General features: G+C 53.1%; 1 protein-coding gene across 2 annotated transcripts in view; it reads right to left on the bottom strand.

Moving 5' to 3' along the window:
* Positions 1-22,507, bottom strand: part of MAPK15 (mitogen-activated protein kinase 15) — a 163,968-nt gene that overhangs the window by 27,927 nt on the left and 113,534 nt on the right. For both annotated transcript variants that reach the window (XM_069732105.1, XM_069732106.1), the window contains exons 6-13: positions 17,293-17,423; positions 16,974-17,137; positions 16,759-16,898; positions 12,363-12,420; positions 12,131-12,268; positions 11,889-11,994; positions 8,249-8,528; positions 8,081-8,166 (exon numbers count right to left, since the gene is read on the bottom strand). In XM_069732105.1, coding sequence (XP_069588206.1) covers positions 8,081-8,166; positions 8,249-8,528; positions 11,889-11,994; positions 12,131-12,268; positions 12,363-12,420; positions 16,759-16,898; positions 16,974-17,137; positions 17,293-17,423 — 1,103 coding nt within the window. The remainder of the gene's footprint in view (positions 1-8,080; positions 8,167-8,248; positions 8,529-11,888; positions 11,995-12,130; positions 12,269-12,362; positions 12,421-16,758; positions 16,899-16,973; positions 17,138-17,292; positions 17,424-22,507) is intronic.

Below are 22,507 nucleotides of genomic sequence, written 5' to 3'. Positions count from 1 at the left end.
TTTGTCAGAGGGGTGGAAGGGCAGGATTGGAGTTACCGTGCATTTTGTCAGAGGGGTGGAAGGGCAGGATTGGAGTTACCGTGCACTTTGTCAGAGGGGTGGAAGGGCAGGATTGGAGTTACCGTGCACTTTGTCAGAGGGGTGGAAGGGCAGGATTGGAGTTACCGTGCATTTTGTCAGAGGGGTGGAAGGGCAGGATTGGAGTTACCGTGCATTTTGTCAGAGGGGTGGAAGGGCAGGATTGGAGTTACCGTGCATTTTGTCAGAGGGGTGGAAGGGCAGGATTGGAGTTACCGTGCATTTTGTCAGAGGGGTGGAAGGGCAGGATTGGAGTTACCGTGCACTTTGTCAGAGGGGTGGAAGGGCAGGATTGGAGTTACCGTGCACTTTGTCAGAGGGGTGGAAGGGCAGGATTGGAGTTACCGTGCATTTTGTCAGAGAGGTGGAAGGGCAGGATTGGAGTTACCGTGCATTTTGTCAGAGAGGTGGAAGGGCAGGATTGGAGTTACCGTGCATTTTGTCAGAGGGGTGGAAGGGCAGGATTGGAGTTACCGTGCATTTTGTCAGAGGGGTGAAAGGGCAGGATTGGAGTTACCGTGCATTTTGTCAGAGGGGTGGAAGGGCAGGATTGGAGTTACCGTGCATTTTCTCAGAGGGGTGGAAGGGCAGGATTGGAGTTACCGTGCATTTTGTCAGAGGGGTGGAAGGGCAGGATTGGAGTTACCATGCATTTTGTCAGAGGGGTGGAAGGGCAGGATTGGAGTTACCGTGCATTTTGCCAGAGAGGTGGAAGGGCAGGATTGGAGTTACCGTGCATTTTGTCAGAGGGGTGGAAGGGCAGGATTGGAGTTACCATGCATTTTGTCAGAGGGGTGGAAGGGCAGGATTGGAGTTACCGTGCATTTTGTCAGAGGGGTGGAAGGGCAGGATTGGAGTTACCGTGCATTTTGTCAGAGGGGTGGAAGGGCAGGATTGGAGTTACCGTGCATTTTGTCAGAGGGGTGGAAGGGCAGGATTGGAGTTACCGTGCATTTTGTCAGAGAGGTGGAAGGGCAGGATTGGAGTTACTGTGCATTTTGCCAGAGAGGTGGAAGGGCAGGATTGGAGTTACCGGGCATTTTGTCAGAGAGGTGGAAGGGTAGTTGTAACGGGGTCTACCAAGCTGGGGTACCTCTTTCAGTACCACCCCGTGTTTCAGGAGGTCCACTCTGCTTTGGCTGGAGTATGAATGAAGGACGCTGGCTGGAATTCCTTGGTTACATGGGCGCATATAAAAGATCACTGCTTCTCCACGTATTTCCAGTCTGACAACACCTTACTCACAGGACACAGAATATATCGCACAAATACACAGGGCAGGCCAATAGAAAAGCGGCAGGCCAGACATACATTACAATAGCTGCAGGTGGCCGGAGCCTGCCGATATTTACTGTGGGAATTACAAAGGTTGGGGGGGGGGGGGGGGGGGGGGCGGACAAAAGGGGAATATCGTGTCCCCTCTGCCCAGGGGCGCAGCCTGTGGGCTGATGCATTAGGGACATGCATCTCACATGGAACCTATTATACATACATATAACTGCACAACATATTCTAGGTGATGAGTGGTTCCGTAACACGAAACACAGCTCCCCTTTTCAGCGACGCGATCGGCATACACAGTCTGATCCTTAACGGATCGGTTTGGGAATGACTGAAGTTTATAGGGTTGGTACGAGTTCCGTTTGTCGACTTAGTCCATCGGCGTTACCGTTTTGTTTGCCGGGTCTGTAGTGGATGGTGAAGTCCAGAGGTTGTAGGGCTAAACTCCACCGCAGCAATCTGGCGTTGTATCCGGAGACCCGATTAAGCCAGACTAGGGGATTATGGTCCGTTAGGAGGGAAAACTGTCGTCCATACAAATATGGTTGCAACTTTTTGAGTGCCCATACTATTGCCAGGCACGCCTTCTCGATGGCCGCATAGCTCACTTCACGGGGCAGTAGTTTCCGACTCAGGTAAGCTACCGGGTGTTCTTGGCCGTCCGGCCCGACTTGGCTCAGTACTGCCCCAATCCAAACATAGAAGCGTCTGTGTGAACCAGGAAACGTTTAGTTTGATCGGGTGCGGCCAATACATGGGAATTGGTGAGGGCGTCCTTTAGTTGTCGGAAGGCTTCCTCACACTCTGGGGTCCAGGTTATCTGGAGGGGTTGGTTCTTACGGGTCAGATCAGTGAGGGGCTTGACTACGCTGCTGTAATTGGGAACAAATTTCCTGTAATACCCCGCTGTCCCTAGAAACGCCATGACCTGGGTTTTAGTGCGTGGGGTGGGCCATTTGGCTATGGCCTCAATCTTGGCTGGTTCTGGTCGCTGTTTCCCACTTCCCACCCAATGCCCTAAATACTGAACCTCTGCTTTGCCCACGTGACACTTGTTTGGGTTCAGGGTGATTCCGGCCTGGTGGATCCTGTCCAATACTGTCTCTAGGTGATTTAGATGCTCTTCCCATGTCGCGCTGTAGATGGCGATGTCATCCAGGTAGGCACAAGCATAGTTCTGGAGACCATCCAGAAGCCGGTCAGCCAGCTTCTGGAAGGTCGCCGGGGCAGTCTTCATCCGGAATGGCATAACTCGAAACTGGAATAAGCCGAACGGGGTGACAAATGCCGACTTGGGAATAGCATCCTTCTTGGGCACTAACACTACGGGGGATGCCCAGGGACTATCTGACTCTTCAATGACCCCTAAACGCAACATCTCTTGTATCTCTTGTCGCATCCCTTCTCGTACAGACTCAGGGACGCGGAAGGGGTTTTGTCGCAGGGGGCTCTGATCCTGGGTCTCAACCTTGTGTTGTGCCAGGCGAGTGTACCCGGGTTTCCCCAAAAACATCCTCTGCCGCTGCCTCAACAACTCCTCCGCCTGCTGTCTCTCCCGGGGGCCTAGGTCTTCACAACAGTGTACCTGGTCCCATGTTTTAGACTGAGTCCTCTCCCCTAAGACATCAGGCAAGGGAAGTCCGGCTAAATCCTCTGCTTCAGGTGCACAGATGGCCACTACCTCTTCAGGGCGCTCCCGATAGGGCTTCAGCATATTCACATGGAACATGCGGATAACCCTGGGGTCGTCACAATCGGCGACATTATAGGTTGTGTCGGCTATTTTCCCCACTACCTGGTAGGACCCCTGCCATGCAGCTTGGAACTTGTTCTGCCTAGTGGGCTCTAACACCAGGACCTTCTGCCCTATTTCCAAGGTGCGCTCTCTGGCCCTCCGATCGTACCATACGCGCTGGCGCCGCTGGGCCACCTGCATGTTCCCACGTACAGCCTGGGTCAGCTCCTGTAGTCGGTCCCGGAATTCCAGCACATAGGGTACAATAGGTACCCCTTCTATGAGGCCCTCCCCAGTGTTCTAGCACTAAGTCTAGGGGTCCCCTTACCTGTCTCCCGTATACCAGTTCGAACGGGGAGAACCCCGAGGATTCTTGGGGCACCTCCCGATAGGCAAACAGGAGGTGAGGCAAGAATTTCTCCCAGTCCCTGTAGGTAATGGTAAAAGTCCCAATGAGTTGTTTTAACGTCCCGTTAAAGCGTTCACACAACCCATTGGTTTGCGGGTGGTACGGGGCGCTTCTAATGGACTTTACGCCGCGCAGCTTCCACAGTTGGTTGGTTACCTCTGCTGTAATCTGTGTAATATCACCATTACACACTGAACGGGAAACCACTGGGTAAATCTGACAGGGAGAAGGACTTGGGGATCCTAGTTAATGATAAACTTACCTGGAGCAGCCAGTGCCAGGCAGCAGCTGCCAAGGCAAACAGGATCATGGGGTGCATTAAAAGAGGTCTGGATACACATGATGAGAGCATTATACTGCCTCTGTACAAATCCCTAGTTAGACCGCACATGGAGTACTGTGTCCAGTTTTGGGCACCGGTGCTCAGGAAGGATATAATGGAACTAGAGAGAGTACCAAGGAGGGCAACAAAATTAATAAAGGGGATGGGAGAACTACAATACCCACATAGATTAGCGAAATTAGGATTATTTAGTCTAGAAAAAAGACGACTCCGGGGCGATCTAATAACCATGTATAAGTATATAAGGGGACAATACAAATATCTCGCTGAGGATCTGTTTATACCAAGGAAGGTGACGGGCACAAGGGGGCATTCTTTGCGTCTGGAGGAGAGAAGGTTTTTCCACCAACATAGAAGAGGATTCTTTACTGTTAGGGCAGTGAGAATCTGGAATTGCTTGCCTGAGGAGGTGGTGATGGCGAACTCAGTCGAGGGGTTCAAGAGAGGCCTGGATGTCTTCCTGGAACAGAACAATATTGTATCATACAATTATTAGGTTCTGTAGAAGGACGTAGATCTGGGGATTTATTATGATGGAATATAGGCTGAACTGGATGGACAAATGTCTTTTTTCGGCCTTACTAACAATGTTACTATGTTACTAAGTTACCCTGGTCTGAGATAATCTCCCGGGGAAATCTAACCCGTGAGAAAACCTGGAGCAGGGCAGCCGCCACCGTCTCTGCTAGTATGTTAGGTAACGCAACCGCCTCTGGATATCCTGTGGCATAATCTACCACTGTCAATATATACATAGTAACATATAGTAACATAGTTAGTAAGGCCGAAAAAAGACATTTGTCCATCCAGTTCAGCCTATATTCCATCATAATAAATACCCAGATCTACGTCCTTCTACAGAACCTAATAATTGTATGATACAATATTGTTCTGCTCCAGGAAGACATCCAGGCCTCTCTTGAACCCCTCGACTGAGTTCGCCATCACCACCTCCTCAGGCAAGCAATTCCAGATTCTCACTGCCCTAACAGTAAAGAATCCTCTTCTATGTTGGTGGAAAAACCTTCTCTCCTCCAGACGCAAAGAATGCCCCCTTGTGCCCGTCACCTTCCTTGGTATAAACAGATCCTCAGCGAGATATTTGTATTGTCCCCTTATATACTTATACATGGTTATTAGATCGCCCCTCAGTCGTCTTTTTTCTAGACTAAATAATCCTAATTTCGCTAATCTATCTGGGTATTGTAGTTCTCCCATCCCCTTTATTAATTTTGTTGCCCTCCTTTGTACTCTCTCTAGTTCCATTATATCCTTCCTGAGCACCGGTGCCCAAAACTGGACACAGTACTCCATGTACATACCTTTTCCCTGACGGACTGGGTTTGGCTAACGGCCCTATCAGATCGACCGCTACTCGGCTAAATGGTTCCTCCACAATGGGGAGGGGGCGTAATTTGGCCTTGCATCGATCTCCCCTCTTGCCAATGCGCTGGCAACTGTCACAGGTCTGGCAGTACTGACGAACATCATAGGTTACCCCCGGCCAAAAGAAGTTTTGTGTCAGACGATGCCTGGTGCGACTGACGCCGAAGTGCCCGGCCAAGGGTATGTCATGAGAGATTCGCAGTAACTCCAGCCTATACTTCTTGGGAACTACCAGCTGTCGTTTTATAGTGGCGCTCCTCCCTGTGTGGTGCTGCTCTGTGATCCGGTAGAGGAGTCCCTGCTTCCATACAAACTGTTCCCCTTCCAGTACCCCTCTCCCCTCCTGTGCTTTCCCACGATATCCCTCCAATGAAGGATCCTCAAGTAACTCCCTCTTAAATTCATCTGGGGTGGCCCAAGAAATGTGTCTGGCTATGGGAATACGTGTAGGGCTGGGATGTCTTACCTGGGCCTCCTCTGAGTGTGATTCCGCCTCCGCAGCTAGAGCTTGTCTCCGGGGGGTCACAGGATATGTCTCAGCCAGAGGGGCAACCGAGAATGCAGATAACATGGGCCCCAAGTCATTTCCTAGCAAGACGTCTGCAGGCAAATCCTCCATCAAGCCGACCTCAACAAGGCCATCCCCGACTCCTCAGTTCAGGTGAATCCTGGCAGTGGGCAGTCGATGTATAGCTCCCCCTGTTACACGGACTGCCACTGTCCGGTCCGTCTTCTCTTGGTCCCGGATGAGATGAGGCTTCACAAGGGTCAAAGTTGCTCCGGAATCTCTTAGTCCCTGCATACGTTTCCCATTAACCCACATGACCTATCAATGCTGTTGTCGATTATCTGCCCGGGCTGCCTGCACGGGGTCTACTTCATGCAGCACTTCCTCCATGTCTTCCACCCCTTGGTTAGTTGTAGCCCCCAATGCCGGGTCAGCTTCGCCTTGGTAGCAGTGTACAGCGGCCCGGCGGAAGGTAGCTGTTCCCACCTTTGGCCACTGGGTATGCTGAGTCCGGTTGGGACATTGTCTTTGCAGGTGGCCCAGCTGACGGCAGGTGTGGCATCGCGCCCCAGGGGAACTGTGGTAGGCCGGGTTTCTAGCTGGTCCCCCTACAATCTTCGGGGGTTTGGGGCCCTCCAGGTCCATGGGCGGACCCCTAGTGACCATCTTTGATCCGGACAACTGAGGCCTCCTGGCGTCATTATGTTCATCGGCCAGATGAGCGGCTTCCTCAAGAGTCGTTGGCCGCCTGTCCCGAAGCCATTCCTGTGTCTCAGGGTTTAGTCCATTAAAGAATCTTTCTAACTAGATGAGCTGGAGGACGTCCTCCTTAGTGGTTGTTTGGCTCCCTTGTACCCACTGTAGCAGTGATGCCGTAATTTACAGGCCCATTCAGCGTGGGTATCGGTTACTCGTTTTATAAGTCCGCGGAACTTTTGGCGGTATGCCTCTGGTATCAGCGCATACCGGGCCAAGATCACTTCTTTGATCCGCTCATAGTCCATACAGTCCTCATCAGGTACCGTACGATAGGCGTCTGCTGCCCGGCCTGTCAGCTTGCTGGCCAGAATCTGAACCTGTTCCTCCGGCTTCACTTGATGAAGGGCACACTGCCGCTCAAAGTCCTGCAGAAAGCCATCAATGTCTTCCTCTGCCTCCCCCAACTGTCGGAAGGCATTATACTGGATCTTTTTGTGGCTTACTGTTGAAGGTACCTTGGCGGAGGCCAGAGCTCCCCCTGGTCGCTGACTCTCCTCTCTCCGCTCTGCCATCTCCATCTTCGCCAGCTCCACTTTGGTCCGCACTGCCATCTCCATCTTGGTTAGCTCTATCCTGGTCCGCTCGGCCATCTCTTCCTTCAGATCAGTACGCACATCAGCCATCACCTCTCGTATGATCTCTACTGCAGGGTTTGGGCCATAGAACGCCAGTCTGTTCTTTACCTCCCTCTGGAATTCAGACTCCTCCACGTTCACATTGGGGGGGGGGGCGCTGCACTGTCGTGTTCCATGATGGCTGCTATCAAATCCGCTTTTGTTTTGTTGCTGGCGATCAACCCTCGGGCTTCCACCAGATCTTTTAATGTAGGCCTCTTTAACTTCTGGTAGTTATTTTCCATTCATTCCTTTCCTCCTGTAACAGGGGTATCATATCCTGCTGTCTGCCACCAGTGTAACGGGGTCTACCAATCTGGGGTACCTCTTTCAGTACCACCCCGTGTTTCTCCAGCTTTGGCTGGAGTCTGAATGAAGGAGTCTGAATGGCTGGAATTCCTTGGTTACATGGGCGCATATAAAATCTCACTGCTTCTCCACGTATTTCCAGTCTGACAACACTTTACTCACAGGACACAGAATATATCACACACAGATACAGAGGGCAGGCCAATAGAAAAGCGGCAGGCCAGACATACATTACAATAGCCGCAGGGGGCCGGAGCCTGCCGATATTTACTGTGGGAATTACTAAGGTGGGGGGCGGACAAAAGGGGAATATCGTGTTCCCTCTGCTCAGGGGCGCAGCCTGTGGGCTGATGCATTAGGGACATGCATCTCACATGGAACCTATTATACATACATATAACTGCACAACATATTCTGGGTGCTGAGTGGTTCCGTAACACGTAGCAGTAGTATTGGTTACCGTGCATTTTGTCACAGAGGTGGAAGGGCAGGACTGGAGTTACGTGCATTTTGTCAGAGAGGTGGAAGGGCAGGATCGCAGCAGTTGTACATGCTGTTTGCACCTGGACAGGTGGGACGCTATACAAAGTAGATCCTGTGACCAATAACACAAGTGGCATCAGTAATTCTCTGTCTATGTGATGAACACTCCTCTTACCCCTGGGCTGGTCATGGTGTGCTCCAGGCTTTGCCGACTTCCTGATCTTTTTTGGTGTGATGCACCTCGCCAATGTACAGACCCCTCTGAAAGAAAAAACATGTTCTTATGTTGTGTGGGCTGCGGTAATAACACATTCTTCAGTGATCGAGGGTGCATAGCACATACGCTGGCTGACACTGTGGGTGATGGGATTGTATACGGGTGACTTGGGTTTCGTTGCACCCTGTGGATTATGTTGGTCACAGCCTTCAGTTTTTGGCGCGGATTCACAAGTAATGGTTTTTCTGGGAGCCCCTGATACACGGCTAGTGCTTGACACTGGAGACAACGCATCCTTCGACTGTGGACATCCAGCATCCTGTATGTTTTCGGTCACGGGTTCAGCACTTTCCTTTAGGGTCTCTCTTTTCTGCCTTCCAGCATTAGTCTTCCTTTCAAGAATCATCTACAGGACAAAAGTAAAGATGGGACAGGAAGCCGGCAGCAACTTTCCCAAACCCTAACTCGAGAACCGATATCCGATCATGAGGAGCGCACAAACCTGCTGTGCAACCTGGAGGTAATTCAAGGAGACAGGTTCCAAACAGAAGGAGCAGGCCGGCCTATCCAAACAGCCAGCCAGCCTAAGTAGTCACCCGCCCACCTATCTAAGCAGCCAGTCCAAGCAGTCGCCCCGCCCCCAATTCAAACAGCGAGCCCAAGCAGTCGCCGGCCTATCTAAACAGCCAGCCAGCCAGCCTAAGTAGTCACCCGCCCACCTATCTAAGCAGCCAGTCCAAGCAGTCGCCCCGCCCCCAATTCAAACAGCGAGCCCAAGCAGTCACCGGCCTATCGAGGAAGCCAGCCAGCCTATGTAGTCGCCTGCCCACCTATCTAAGCAGCCAGTCCAAGCAGTCGCCCCGCCGCCTATTCAAGCAGTGAGCCCAAGCAGTCACCGGCCTATCTAGGAAGCCAGCCAGCCTAAGTAGTCACCCGCCCACCTATCTAAGCAGCCAGTCCAAGCAGTCGCCCCGCCGCCTATTCAAGCAGTGAGCCCAAGCAGTCACCGGCCTATCGAGGAAGCCAGCCAGCCTATGTAGTCGCCTGCCCACCTATCTAAGCAGCCAGTCCAAGCAGTCGCCCCGCCGCCTATTCAAGCAGTGAGCCCAAGCAGTCACCGGCCTATCGAGGAAGCCAGCCAGCCTAAGTAGTCGCCTGCCCACCTATCTAAGCAGCCAGTCCAAGCAGTCGCCCCGCCGCCTATTCAAGCAGTGAGCCCAAGCAGTCGCTGGCCTATCTAGGAAGCCAGCCAGCCTATGTAGTCGCCCACTCACCTATCTAAGCAGCCAGTCCAAGAAGACGCCGCGCCGCCTATTCAAGCAGTGAGCCCAAGCAGTCGCCGGCCTATCTAGGAAGCCAGCCAGCCTAAGTAGTCGCCCGCCCATCTATCTAAGCAGCTAGTCCAAGCAGTCGCCCTGCCCCTTATTCAAGCAGTGAGCGCAAACAGTCGCTGGCCTATCAAGGAAGCCAGCCAGCCTAAGTAGTCGCCCGCCCATCTATCTAAGCAGCTAGTCCAAGCAGTCGCCCTGCCCCTTATTCAAGCAGTGAGCGCAAACAGTCGCGGGCCTATCAAGGAAGCCAGCCAGCCTATGTAATCGCCCGCCCAGCTATCTAAGCAGCTAGTCCAAGAAGATGCCCCGCCCCCTATTCAAGCAGCGAGCCCAAGCAGTCTCTAGCCTATCTAGGAAGCCAGCCAGCCTAAGTAGTCGCTCGCCCATCTATCTAAGCAGCCAGTCCAAGAAGACGCCCCGCTCCCTATTCAAACAGCGAGCCCAAGCAGTCGCGGGCCTATCTAGGAAGCCAACCAGCCTATGTAGTTGCCTGCCCACCTATCTAAGCAACTAGTCCAAGAAGACGCCTGTCCCCTATTCAAGCAGTGAGCCCAAGCAGTCGCCGGCCTATCTAGGAAGGCAGCCAGTCTAAGTAGCCGCCTGCCCACCTATCTAAGCAGCTAGTCCAAGCAGTCGCCCTGCCCCCTATTCAAACAGCGAGCCCAAGCAGTTGCCGGCCTATCTAGGAAGCCAACCAGCCTATGTAGTTGCCTGCCCACCTATCTAAGCAACTAGTCCAAGAAGACGCCTGCCCCCTATTCAAGCAGTGAGCCCAAGCAGTCGCCGGCCTATCTAGGAAGGCAGCCAGCCTAAGTAGTCGCCCGCCCACCTATCTAGGCAGCCAGCCAGCCCAAGCAGTTGTCCCCCCACCAATCTAGGCAACAAGCCCAAGAAGTCAGTCAGTGAGCCTGAGCAGCCACCACGTCACCTATCCCAAGCAGCCAGCCTGTAAGCCGAGCATCCAAGCAACCAGCCAGCAAACCTGAGCAGCCACCCTGGTCCTTATCCAAGCAGCCAATCAGTGAGCCCAAGCAGCCACCCTGCCCATCTATCCAAGAAGCCACCACGCCAGTCTATCCATGCAGCCAGCCAGATATCCCGAGCAGCCAATTAACTAGCCCTAACCATGCAGCCACCCTGCCCGCCTATCCAAGCAGACAGACAAACAGCTACCCCAATCACCTAGCCACAAAGCAAACACGAGCAGCCACCCCGCTCGCCTATTCATGCAGCAAGCCAGTGAACCTTGGAAGCCACCCTGAGTAACCAAGCAGCCAGCTAGTGAGCCCGTGCAGCCACCTCGTCAGTCTATCCATGCAGCAAGCCTGAGTAGCCATCCTGCCCACCTATCCAAGCAGCCAGTCAGTGAGCCCGAGCAGCCACCGTGTTCACCTATCCCAAGCAGCCAGCCTGTAAGCCGAGCATCCACCACGCCTACCTAACCAAGCAACTAGCCAGCAAACCTGAGCAGCCACCCTGGTCGATTATCCAAGCAGCCAATCAGTGAGCCCAAGCAGCCACCCTGCCCATCTATCCAAGAAGCCACCATGACAGTCTATTCATGCAGCAAGTCAGCTAGCCCGAGTGGCCACCCCGCACACCTACCCAAGCAGTAAGTCAGTCCAAGCAGCCATCACGCCAATCTATGCACGCAGAAAGCCAGCTAGCCCATACAACCACCCTGTCTGCCTATCCAAGCAGCCAGCCAGCCTGAGCATCAACTCCATCCACCTATCCAGCCACCTAATCTGAGCATCCACCCAGCACACCTATCTAAGCAGGCAGCCTGAGCAGCCACTACACCTGCCTATCAAAGCAGCCAGCTAGTCGGAGCAGCCTCCTTGCTGCCTATCCAAGCAGCCAGCCATCGAGACCCAGCAGCCAACCTGCCGCCTATCCAAGGAGCTAGTCCAAGGAGCCACCACCCCCGGCTATTATCCAAGCAGCCACCACCCCTGCCTATCCAAGCAGCCAGCCAGACTGAGCATCAACTCCACCCACCTATCCAGCCAAAGAGTCTAAGTAAGCACCCCACACACCAATACAAGAACCAGCCCGAGTAGCCACCACCCCTGCCTATCCAAGCAGCCAGACCGAGAATAAACTCCACCCTACCTGTCCAGCCAGTTAGTCGGAGAAGGCACCCCGCACAGCTATACAAGCAGCCAGCCCGACTATCCAAGAAGCCACTCCACTCGCCTATCCAAGCAGCCAGCTAGCCCGAGCAGCCAACCAGCTAGCTAGCCTGAGCAGCAACCCCAGCAGTCTATCCAATCAGTCTGAAAGCCCACACAACCATCCGCCTGCCTATCTAAGTAGCCAGCCATCCAGTCTGAGCAGCCAGGGTGAGCAACAGAAATACTTCTTCACTACTGCTCTTCATAAGACCCTCTTGAGAATATCCCCCACCAATATGTGACTTCCTTCGCCATCACCTCGTACAACTTGTTACGATACTCGGCAACAGATAACTGAATGTCGTCATCTAGAGGGAGAATGACATCGTAATCCAACGCCGGCTCCCGAGCTGCAGAGTGAAATCTGGACAACAGATGAGAAGAGAAATGCGGGCGTATAAACACAAAGATATACAGGCCATAAGATGGGGGGAACGCATATTACAGATGTAAAAGGATGGGGGTCCACACGCAAAACAGAACTGGTGCCAATCACGAACCTACGCACATACGGGTGCTCCAGGGCCTCCTCTGCTGTCAGCCTCCTGTCAGGATTGAAGACCAGCAGCTTGGTCAGAAGATCAATGGCATCTGGGGGGCAACTAGGGGGAAGCAGCTCCAAGAGTGGGACCCTTTGACTGCAATCACAGAAGACCGCACAACTTCATGTCACCCACATGCTACATCCACATGCAGCTCCGAGCCCAGGATGTGGCACAGACTGTCACTTACCGAGCATTCATCCTGCTGACGACCGATGCTCCATAGTCTGAACGTATAGCCGAGATGTCTACAAAAGGCGCGAGGAAAAGTCACTGAGTAGGAAAAGCTGTGACTGGGTGATAGGGGCGGTATGTCTAGGTAACATGGAGGCACTTGTTCCCACACCCAGGTGACACGGAGGCACTTCCCCTTTCCCACAACACACCCAGGTGACACAGCAGCATTACCTCCCACATCCAGGTGACACAGAGGCGCTCTCTCACACCACCCCCAGGTGACAAGATGGCGCTCCCCTCAACACCTAGGAGACACTGAGGCGCTCTCCCACACCACACCCAGGTGACAAGACGGCGCTCCCTCCCAAACCAAGATAACACGGCGGCACCCTCTCCCACACTTAGGTGACACGGCGGCACTCCCTCCCACACTTAGGTGACACGGCGGCACTCCCTCCCACACCCAGGTGACACGACGGCACTCCCTCCCACACCCAGGTGAAACGGCGGCACTCCCTCACACACCCAGGTGACACGGCGGCACCCTCTCCCACACTTAGGTGACACGGCGGCACTCCCTCCCACACTTAGGTGACACGGCGGCACTCCCTCCCACATCCAGGTGACACAGAGGCGCTCTCTCACACCACACCCAGGTGACAAGATGGCGCTCCCCTCAACACCTAGGAGACACTGAGGCGCTCTCCCACACCACCCCCAGGTGACAAGACGGCGCTCCCTCCCAAACCAAGATAACACGGCGGCACCCTCTCCCACACTTAGGTGACACGGCGGCACTCCCTCCCACACTTAGGTGACACGGCGGCACTCCCTCCCACACCCAGGTGACACGACGGCACTCCCTCCCACACCCAGGTGAAACGGCGGCACTCCCTCCCACACCCAGGTGACACGGCGGCACCCTCTCCCACACCCAGGTGACACGGAGGCACTTCCCCTTTCCCACAACACACCCAGGTGACACAGCAGCATTACCTCCCACATCCAGGTGACACAGAGGCGCTCTCTCACACCACCCCCAGGTGACAAGATGGCGCTCCCCTCAACACCTAGGAGACACTGAGGCGCTCTCCCACACCACACCCAGGTGACAAGACGGCGCTCCCTCCCAAACCAAGATAACACGGCGGCACCCTCTCCCACACTTAGGTGACACGGCGGCACTCCCTCCCACACTTAGGTGACACGGCGGCACTCCCTCCCACACCCAGGTGACACGAGGGCACTCCCTCCCACACCCAGGTGAAACGGCGGCACTCCCTCACACACCCAGGTGACACGGCGGCACCCTCTCCCACACTTAGGTGACACGGCGGCACTCCCTCCCACACTTAGGTGACACGGCGGCACTCCCTCCCACATCCAGGTGACACAGAGGCGCTCTCTCACACCACACCCAGGTGACAAGATGGCGCTCCCCTCAACACCTAGGAGACACTGAGGCGCTCTCCCACACCACCCCCAGGTGACAAGACGGCGCTCCCTCCCAAACCAAGATAACACGGCGGCACCCTCTCCCACACTTAGGTGACACGGCGGCACTCCCTCCCACACTTAGGTGACACGGCGGCACTCCCTCCCACACCCAGGTGACACGACGGCACTCCCTCCCACACCCAGGTGAAACGGCGGCACTCCCTCCCACACCCAGGTGACACGGCGGCACCCTCTCCCACACCCAGGTGACACGGAGGCACTTCCCCTTTCCCACAACACACCCAGGTGACACAGCAGCATTACCTCCCACATCCAGGTGACACAGAGGCGCTCTCTCACACCACCCCCAGGTGACAAGATGGCGCTCCCCTCAACACCTAGGAGACACTGAGGCGCTCTCCCACACCACACCCAGGTGACAAGACGGCGCTCCCTCCCAAACCAAGATAACACGGCGGCACCCTCTCCCACACTTAGGTGACACGGCGGCACTCCCTCCCACACTTAGGTGACACGGCGGCACTCCCTCCCACACCCAGGTGACACGACGGCACTCCCTCCCACACCCAGGTGAAACGGCGGCACTCCCTCACACACCCAGGTGACACGGCGGCACCCTCTCCCACACTTAGGTGACACGGCGGCACTCCCTCCCACACCCAGGTGACACGGCGGCACTCCCTCCCACACCCAGGTGACACGGCGGCACTCCCTACCACACCCAGGTGACACGACGGCACTCCCTCCCACACCCAGATAACACGGCACTCCCTCCCACACCCAGGTGACACGACGGCACTCCCTCCCACACCCAGGTGACACGGCGGCACTCCCTCCCACACCCAGGTGACACTGCGGTACTCCCTCCCACACCCACATGACACGGCAGCACTCCCTCCCGCACCCAGATAACATGGCGGCACTCCCTCCCACACCCACATGACACAGTGGCACTCCCTCCCACACCCAGGTGACACGGTGGCACTCCCTCCCACACCCAGGTGACACGGTGGCGCTCCCTCCCACACCCAGGTGACACGGAGGCGCTCCCTCCCACACCCAGGTGACACGGAGGCGCTCCCTCCCACACCCAGGTGACACGGCGGCACTCCCTCCCACACCCAGGTGACACGGCGCACTCCCTCCCACACCCAGATAACACGGCACTCCCTCCCACATACAGGTGACACGGCAGCACTCCCTCCCGCACCCAGATAACACGCCACTCCCTCCCACATCCAGGAGACATGGCGGCACTCCCTCCCACACCCAGATAAGATGGCGGCACTCCCTCCCACACCCAGGTGACAGGAGGCGTTCCCTCCCAAACCCAGGTGACACAGAGGCGCTCCCTCCCACACCAAGGTGACACGGCGGCACTCCCTCCCACACCCAGGTGACACGGCGGCACTCCCTCCCACACCCAGATAACACGGCACTCCCTCCCACATACAGGTGACACGGCAGCACTCCCTCCCGCACCCAGATAACACGCCACTCCCTCCCACATCCAGGAGACATGGCAGCACTCCCTCCCACACCCAGATAAGATGGCGGCACTCCCTCCCACACACAGGTGACACAGCAGCACTCCCACACCCAGATAACACGGCACTCCCTCCCACATACAGGTGACACGGCGGCACTCCCTCCCACACCCAGATAACACGGCATTCCCTCCCACACCCAGGTGACACGGCGGCACTCCTTCCCTCACCCAGGTGACACGGCACTCCCTCCCACATTTAGGTGACACGGCGGCACTTCCTCCCACACCCAGATAACACGGCACTCCCTCCCAAATACAGGTGACACGGCGACACTCCCTCCTACACCCAGATAACACGGCACTCCCTCACACATCCAGGTGACAAGGCGGCACTCCTTCCCTCACCCAGATAACACGGCACTCCCTCCCACATACAGGTGACACAGCGATACTCCCTCCCACACCCAGATAACACGGCACTCCCTCCCACATACAGGTGACACGGCGGCACTCCTTCCCTCACCCAGATAACACGGCACTCCCTCCCACATACAGGTGACACAGCAGCACTCCTTCCCTCACCCAGATAACACGGCACTCCCTCCCACATACAGGTGACACAGCGATACTCCCTCCCACACCCAGATAACACGGCACTCCCTCCCACATACAGGTGACATGGCGGCACTCCTTCCCTCACCCAGATAACACGGCACTCCTTCCCTCACTCAGATAACACGGCACTCCCTCCCACATTTAGGTGACACGGCGGCACTCCCTCCCACACCCAGATAACATGGCATTCCCTCCCACATACAGGTGACATGGCGGCACTCCCTCCCACATACAGGTGACATGGCGGCACTCCCTCCGACATACAGGTGACACTCCCTCCCACACCCAGAAAACACGGCACTCCCTCTCACACCCAGGTGACACGGCGGCACTCCTTCCCTCACCCAGGTGACACGGCACTCCCTCCCACATACAGGTGACATGGCGGCACTCCTTCCCTCACCCAGATAACACGGCACTCCCTCCCACATACAGGTGACATGGCGGCACTCCCTCCCACATACAGGTGACATGGCGGCACTCCCACATACAGGTGACACTCCCTCCCACACCCAGAAAACACGGCACTCCCTCCCACACCCAGGTGACACGGCGGCACTCCTTCCCACACCCAGATAACACGGCACTCCCTCCCACACCCAGATAACACGGCACTCCCTCATACACCCAGGAGACATGGCGGCACTCCCTCCCACACCCAGATAAGACGACGGCACTCTCTCCCACACCCAGATAACACGGCACTCCCTCCCAAACCCATGTAACACAGAAGCACTCCCTCTCACACCCATATAATACAGCGGCACTCCTTTCCACACCCAGATGACACATTGACATACCTTCCCTTCCACCCCATCTTTCCCAAGTGACACCGCGGCACACTCACCTTCCTGTGACGGCGTTGGGATGACGCTCATGATGCGTTCGATCTGGTTGATGGTGGAAGTTCCCGGGAAGAGTGGTTTCCCCAGCAGCATCTCGGCCAGGATACAGCCAACACTCCACATGTCCACACCCTTCGTGTACCTGTGGGAGACGACAGCAGGCATCAGCTCACCGGTAGATGGGAGGTACTGCCTGCCCACTACATTCCCCACATACCTGTGAGATGCCAATAATATCTCAGGGGCGCGGTACCAGCGCGTGGCTACGTACTCTGTGAGTGCTGGATTCCCAGGATCCTCCTGGATCTGATATAGTGAGCGGGCCAGGCCAAAGTCACACAGCTTCACCAGGCAGTCAGCATCCAGCAGGATATTAGAGGGCTGAAGGCACAGAGCGAAGCCCCATATGAGAGAACGAACAAGGGGTCCTCACCCCGAAGAATGCCACCTGCCCTGGACACCGCCTCGTGCGATGACACCTGCCAATGGCACTGACCCCATCAACCTGAGGCATGACTCCAATCCCAGCCTCTCACCTTCTGGTCTCTGTGAATGACGTTCCCGGAGTGAAGAAACTTGGTGGCCTTCAGCAGCTGGTGCAGGATGTATCTCATGTGCACATCCTTCAGGAGACTGCCCTTCTTTATCACCGCATGAAGGTCCGTCTCTACGGGGACAACACCATGAGGTACAATGTACAGCACACCTCATCATGTACCATATACCCATCACTACAGACTGAGGCACCCCATATCTCAGTATACAGTGGGGAAAATAAGTATTTGATACTCTGCCAATTTTGCAAGTTTTCCCACCTACAAAGAATGAAGAGGTATGTAATTTTATAGTAGGTACACTTCACCTGTGAGAGACAAAATCTAAAAAATAAAAAACAGAAAATCACATTGTATGATTTTTACATAGTTAATTAGCTTTTTATTGCATGAAATAAGTATTTGATACAATAGAAAAAACAGAACTTAATATTTGAAACAGAAACCTTTGTTTTGCAATTACAGAGGTCAGACGTTTCTTGTAGTTCTTGACCAAGTCTGCACACACTGCAGCAGGGATTTTGGCCCCTTCCTCCATAAAGATCCTCTCTAGATTTTTAAGGTTTTGGGACTGTCACAGGGCAACATTGAGTTTAAGTTCCCTCCAAAGATTTTCTATTGGGTTCAGGTCTGGAGACTGTCTAGGCCATTCCAGGACCTTGAAATGCTTCTTACGGATTCACTCCTTAGTTGGCCTGGCTGTGTGTTTTGGGTCATTATTATCCTAGAAGACCCAGCCACGACCCATCTTCAATGCTCTTACTGAGGAAAGGAGGTTGTTGGCTAAAATCTTTTGATACATGGCCCTATGAGGAAAATGTATATAATAAGTTTAGTTTCTCTGCCAGCACATATAGGGTGGGCGTTGACCCCCCTTTACTCCAGGGTTTAGCTTTTCTTTTCAATGGGTGTAGAAGAGCTTTTATTGCTTCTTGCTAGCCCATGCTGTGGGCTGAAACCCCCCTTCCCTCTGTGTTTCTGAGATGTGTATGTGTAGAAGAGGTTTTAATGCTCTGGCTATAAATTCCAAGCTCTGGGCAACTTACTCGTTCCCCTCCCAACTGTACCAGCTAGAACTGGTATAGAAGTTCTCCCAAAATCCATGAGGGTCTTTGTTCTAATATGAGAAGATTCTGGACCACCGACATGAGCTAGGAAAATAATAAATACATATTGCTAACGTCCATCGGTGGGTCTGTCAGCCGCTGTAAGCATGAGCCTCTAACTCCATCAGGTAAAAAGTACAGATTTCTCCGGAACCGGGCATCACAACGAGCCCCAATTTGGTACCAATAGAAAGCCAATGGTAAAAGAAGATGAATGAGGGGTGTGCTGGGATTCTGACATGTTCTGGAGCGGAGATACGTGCCTTATACAAATTTGTGTTAAATTTGGTAAGGTTGAGGAGAGAGGAGGGTCTGGTAAACCAGCCCTCTTGGTGATGTCACGGGCTGTGGTTTATAAGTTTCTGCCAGGCCCCCAGCAGTTAGTCTTACCTGAGGAGCCCTGACTGCTAGCCCTGATGAACTGGGACATATGGGAACTCCGCCCACTAGCCTGGTTGCCTGCAATGTCCTGAACACATGTAAGTGTTAATTCCTCATTTAACCCCTGTTATTTTTATAATTACCTTGTACATATTTTTTCATTTGTCTCATATTGTAACATCTTTATATGCCTTTTTATAAACACTGCCTTCTTTCAGAGTAAAATATATAAATTACTAGTTTTCGTTCTTCCTGTCCTAAAACGTACCCTAAGCCTTCTGAAGGGGATTATGCTACTGTTTTGGGTTAGCTTCGGACCCGTTTATGGCTACGTTCACATTAGCGTTACGCTAATGTGCGTCGCTGTTGCGTCGGCGACGCAGCGGCGACGCGCCCCTATGTTTAACATAGGGGACGCGTGCGTTTTTTTGTTAGTGTTTTTCGACATGTGCGTCGTTTTCGACGCTAGCGTCGGACGCACGAAAATGCAACAAGTTGCATTTTTCGTGCGTCCGATTTTCGTCAAAAAACGATGCGTTTTTGGTGCGTCGCGCGTTGCGTCGCCGACGCACCGGCGCGCAACGCTAATGTGAACGTAGCCTAATCGAAGCTGGTGGCAACGTACCTTTGTGCTGGGCCTTTGTGAGTCGTTGTAGTGACTGCGGCGTTGATAATTATTGTTCCTGCCTGAGTGGGAGTAGTTAAATCACCTCGCTGCAGCGTGCCCAATAGCCAGTACATAGCAGGCAGCCTTTCTGGCGACTATTTACCCAAGGTGCAGTACCTAATCTGACCTGAGAGTAAGGGGGGCGCCAGAGAGCTGCAAGTTCAAGCGGAACTGTAAAGTGGGATATACATAAATCCCTGCAGTTCGTGGTATATTGAAGAGCAGTGGGATAATTAAAATAAGCCCCTGCTGTAAACTAAGAGGTCAATAGCCTTGTGTGTTTTTTTCCATCACATTGTCCCAGTGGAGGGATAACTAAGATAAGCCCCCCTGCACATGTGATAGCCATCTGTTGGCCTAAAGTCACCCCGATCCGTGATGTGGGGGTGACGGTCACGGTGTGAATCGTGATATAAAGGTTTCGGGACTGTCACTGGGCAACATTGAGTTTAAGTTCCCTCCAAAGATTTTCTATTGGGTTCAGGTCTGGAGACTGTCTAGGCCATTCCAGGACCTTGAAATGCTTCTTACGGATCCACTTCTTAGTTGGCCTGGCTGTGTGTTTTGGGTCATTATTATCGTGGAAGACCCAGCCACGACCCATCTTCAATGCTCTTACTAGGGGAAGGAGGTTGTTGGCTAAAATCTTGTGATACATGGCCCCATCTATCCTCCCTTCAATAAGGTGCAGTCGTCCTGTCCCCTTTGCAGAAAAGCACCCCCAAAGTTTGAGGTTTCTCCCACCATGTTTCATGGTTGGGACAATGTTCTTGATGTTTGTGAGGATCTGAGGTTGTGGGTTATAAAAATCACCTAGGCAGGATAACGATGCAACTGGATTTTATTCCATAAATCCATGGTTGTACAACAAATCCATGCAGATGGCCAAAATACAATGTCCTCAGTCCACAAGTTCCCAATTTGAGATCAATAGGTCCACTGGCCCCATATCCAGCGATATCCATTGTCTCCCAACTTTTGGTTGGCCTACAGCCTTTGGTATCTCCAGCCGGTATAGTGTGCAGTCAAAGCCTATGTTCCTCAAGATGATGGATATCACAACCATAGCTCGTGGATACCCCTCCAGCCAACAATCAATCTCCAAACCTCCATAGATCATCCATCCATCCCAGCTTGGATCCTCTCCCTCCAACAACTGCCCGATTCAAACCCCATGTCTTTTTCTCCCTACCCTCTTAAACATTTTCCTTTAGCTCTCAGAATGAGGCATATTCCATCACCTGGAGCTGATGTGAGACCCGCTGTGGTGACGGCTCCCTTGGGTCTACTATCTATCCACACAATGGGCCTAGGGTTGGGAGTCGAATGGGAGTGAGACCTTGAGACACAGAGGGGGATTGATAGAATGATTGCTTTACATTTACCTTTAGCAATCTACTGTCTGGCCTTAGCAATACATAAGATCCATCCAGCACGTCCTCTGCTTGCCGTTACTGAATGGAAACATTACTTCCTGAGGATGAACTGACGAGCAAAAAACTCACTAATAGAACACAGCAAGAAAATATCTAATAAAACACAACAATATCGACGCAACCGGTGCTCCAAGCTCTATCCCTTAGAGCTGTGGACTCCGCTCTACGTCCATAAGTCCATTTATCCTATAGCCTTTAGTAAGTTGCCTTATCCTCACAAGGTTGTACTCATCCTTCTTCTTCCTCCAAACATAGGGAGTGCAGTTGATACCATTGTAGGCATTTACTACAGGCCGCCTGTGCAAGCTGAAGATATGGATGAACTCTTTATGCATCAAATGGCCAAGTTCTCCAAAAAATATGGCATAGTGGTCATGGGAGATTTCAACTATCCAGACATTTGTTGGGACTCTCTCAGGCAGAACTAACAGGTCCAGCAAATGCTTATCCTCTCTTGCTGACAACTTTATCTTCCAAAAGGTAGGGGAGAAAACGGGGATCTACTACCTTGGATCTAATCCTTATGAACAGGGAGGAAATGGTTGAGGAGGTAAGAGTGGCTGGGACCCTAGGAGGTAGCGACCATGCTATTTTAGAATTTGGATAACTAGAGGGGGAAGACCTGTGAAGACTCAGACATCAAGGTTAGATTTCAGAAAGCAAATATAGCACAAAAAGAGGATTCAGAGATCCTCCAAAAATTTAAAAAAAACCACTAGCAAAAGGCAGAGATGCTTACCTGCCCAGGCCTCCAAACAAATCAGGATGCAGTGGACCCATGTGGTTAAGATGGTGGCAACACAGGTGCAGAAATTCCGATGAGACGACCACTCACAGCCTGCCAATCCCAATGGGGAGCGGCTGCTTGGCCTATGACTGCACATTAGAGACTTGTATGTGGCGCTGTTCACACAATGGGAATGCACAGCATCCAGGTTATCAGCCTAGTAGTGACACCCTTCTATTAGATCAGGCGAGCTGCCCAGCGCTATCCAGATGCATTCCATGTGAACAGACACCACAGTTTACAAGACAGAATGGGCCCAACTGCACCCCGAAAAAATGCAAAAAACAAATATATAAAATATGTGAGGTATTAGTTGATATTTTGGCCAAAATATGTAAGTTCGTAACCCATGTCACGGGTCCCCACATGTCGTCTTTAGGATTGGCAGGCTGTGGGTGGCTGTCTCATCAGTATTTTTGCACCTGTGTTGCCGCCATCTTAACCACATGGGTCCACTGCATCCTGATAGTGCATCTGTTTGGAGGCCTCGGCAGGTAAGCATCTCTGCCTCTTGCTACAAGAAAGATATATATCTTGGTATCGTGTTCGCCAGTGGATAGAAAAATATGTAGAATTGAGAGTCCTCAGTGGTGGATACCTTCTAATGGCTAACTGAAAAGATGGGAACAAATTGCAGCTTTCGAGACTACACAGGTCTTCATCAGGCACAGACTAAAAGAAATTCTGAAGAATCACATATTTATGCACAACAGCCCAGAAATAATGTCATAGATAAGACAGGTGACGTGAAGCAGAACCACCATTATGTGAGAGTGATAAACAGTTGTGTCCATAAATATTGGAGCAGATCAAAGATAAT

The sequence above is a fragment of the Ranitomeya imitator genome, chromosome 6, assembly GCF_032444005.1.
Source record: "Ranitomeya imitator isolate aRanImi1 chromosome 6, aRanImi1.pri, whole genome shotgun sequence".
Taxonomy (NCBI): domain Eukaryota; kingdom Metazoa; phylum Chordata; class Amphibia; order Anura; family Dendrobatidae; genus Ranitomeya; species Ranitomeya imitator.
Note: the sequence above shows the minus strand (reverse complement) of the source record. Positions and strands in the feature narration are given on the sequence as shown.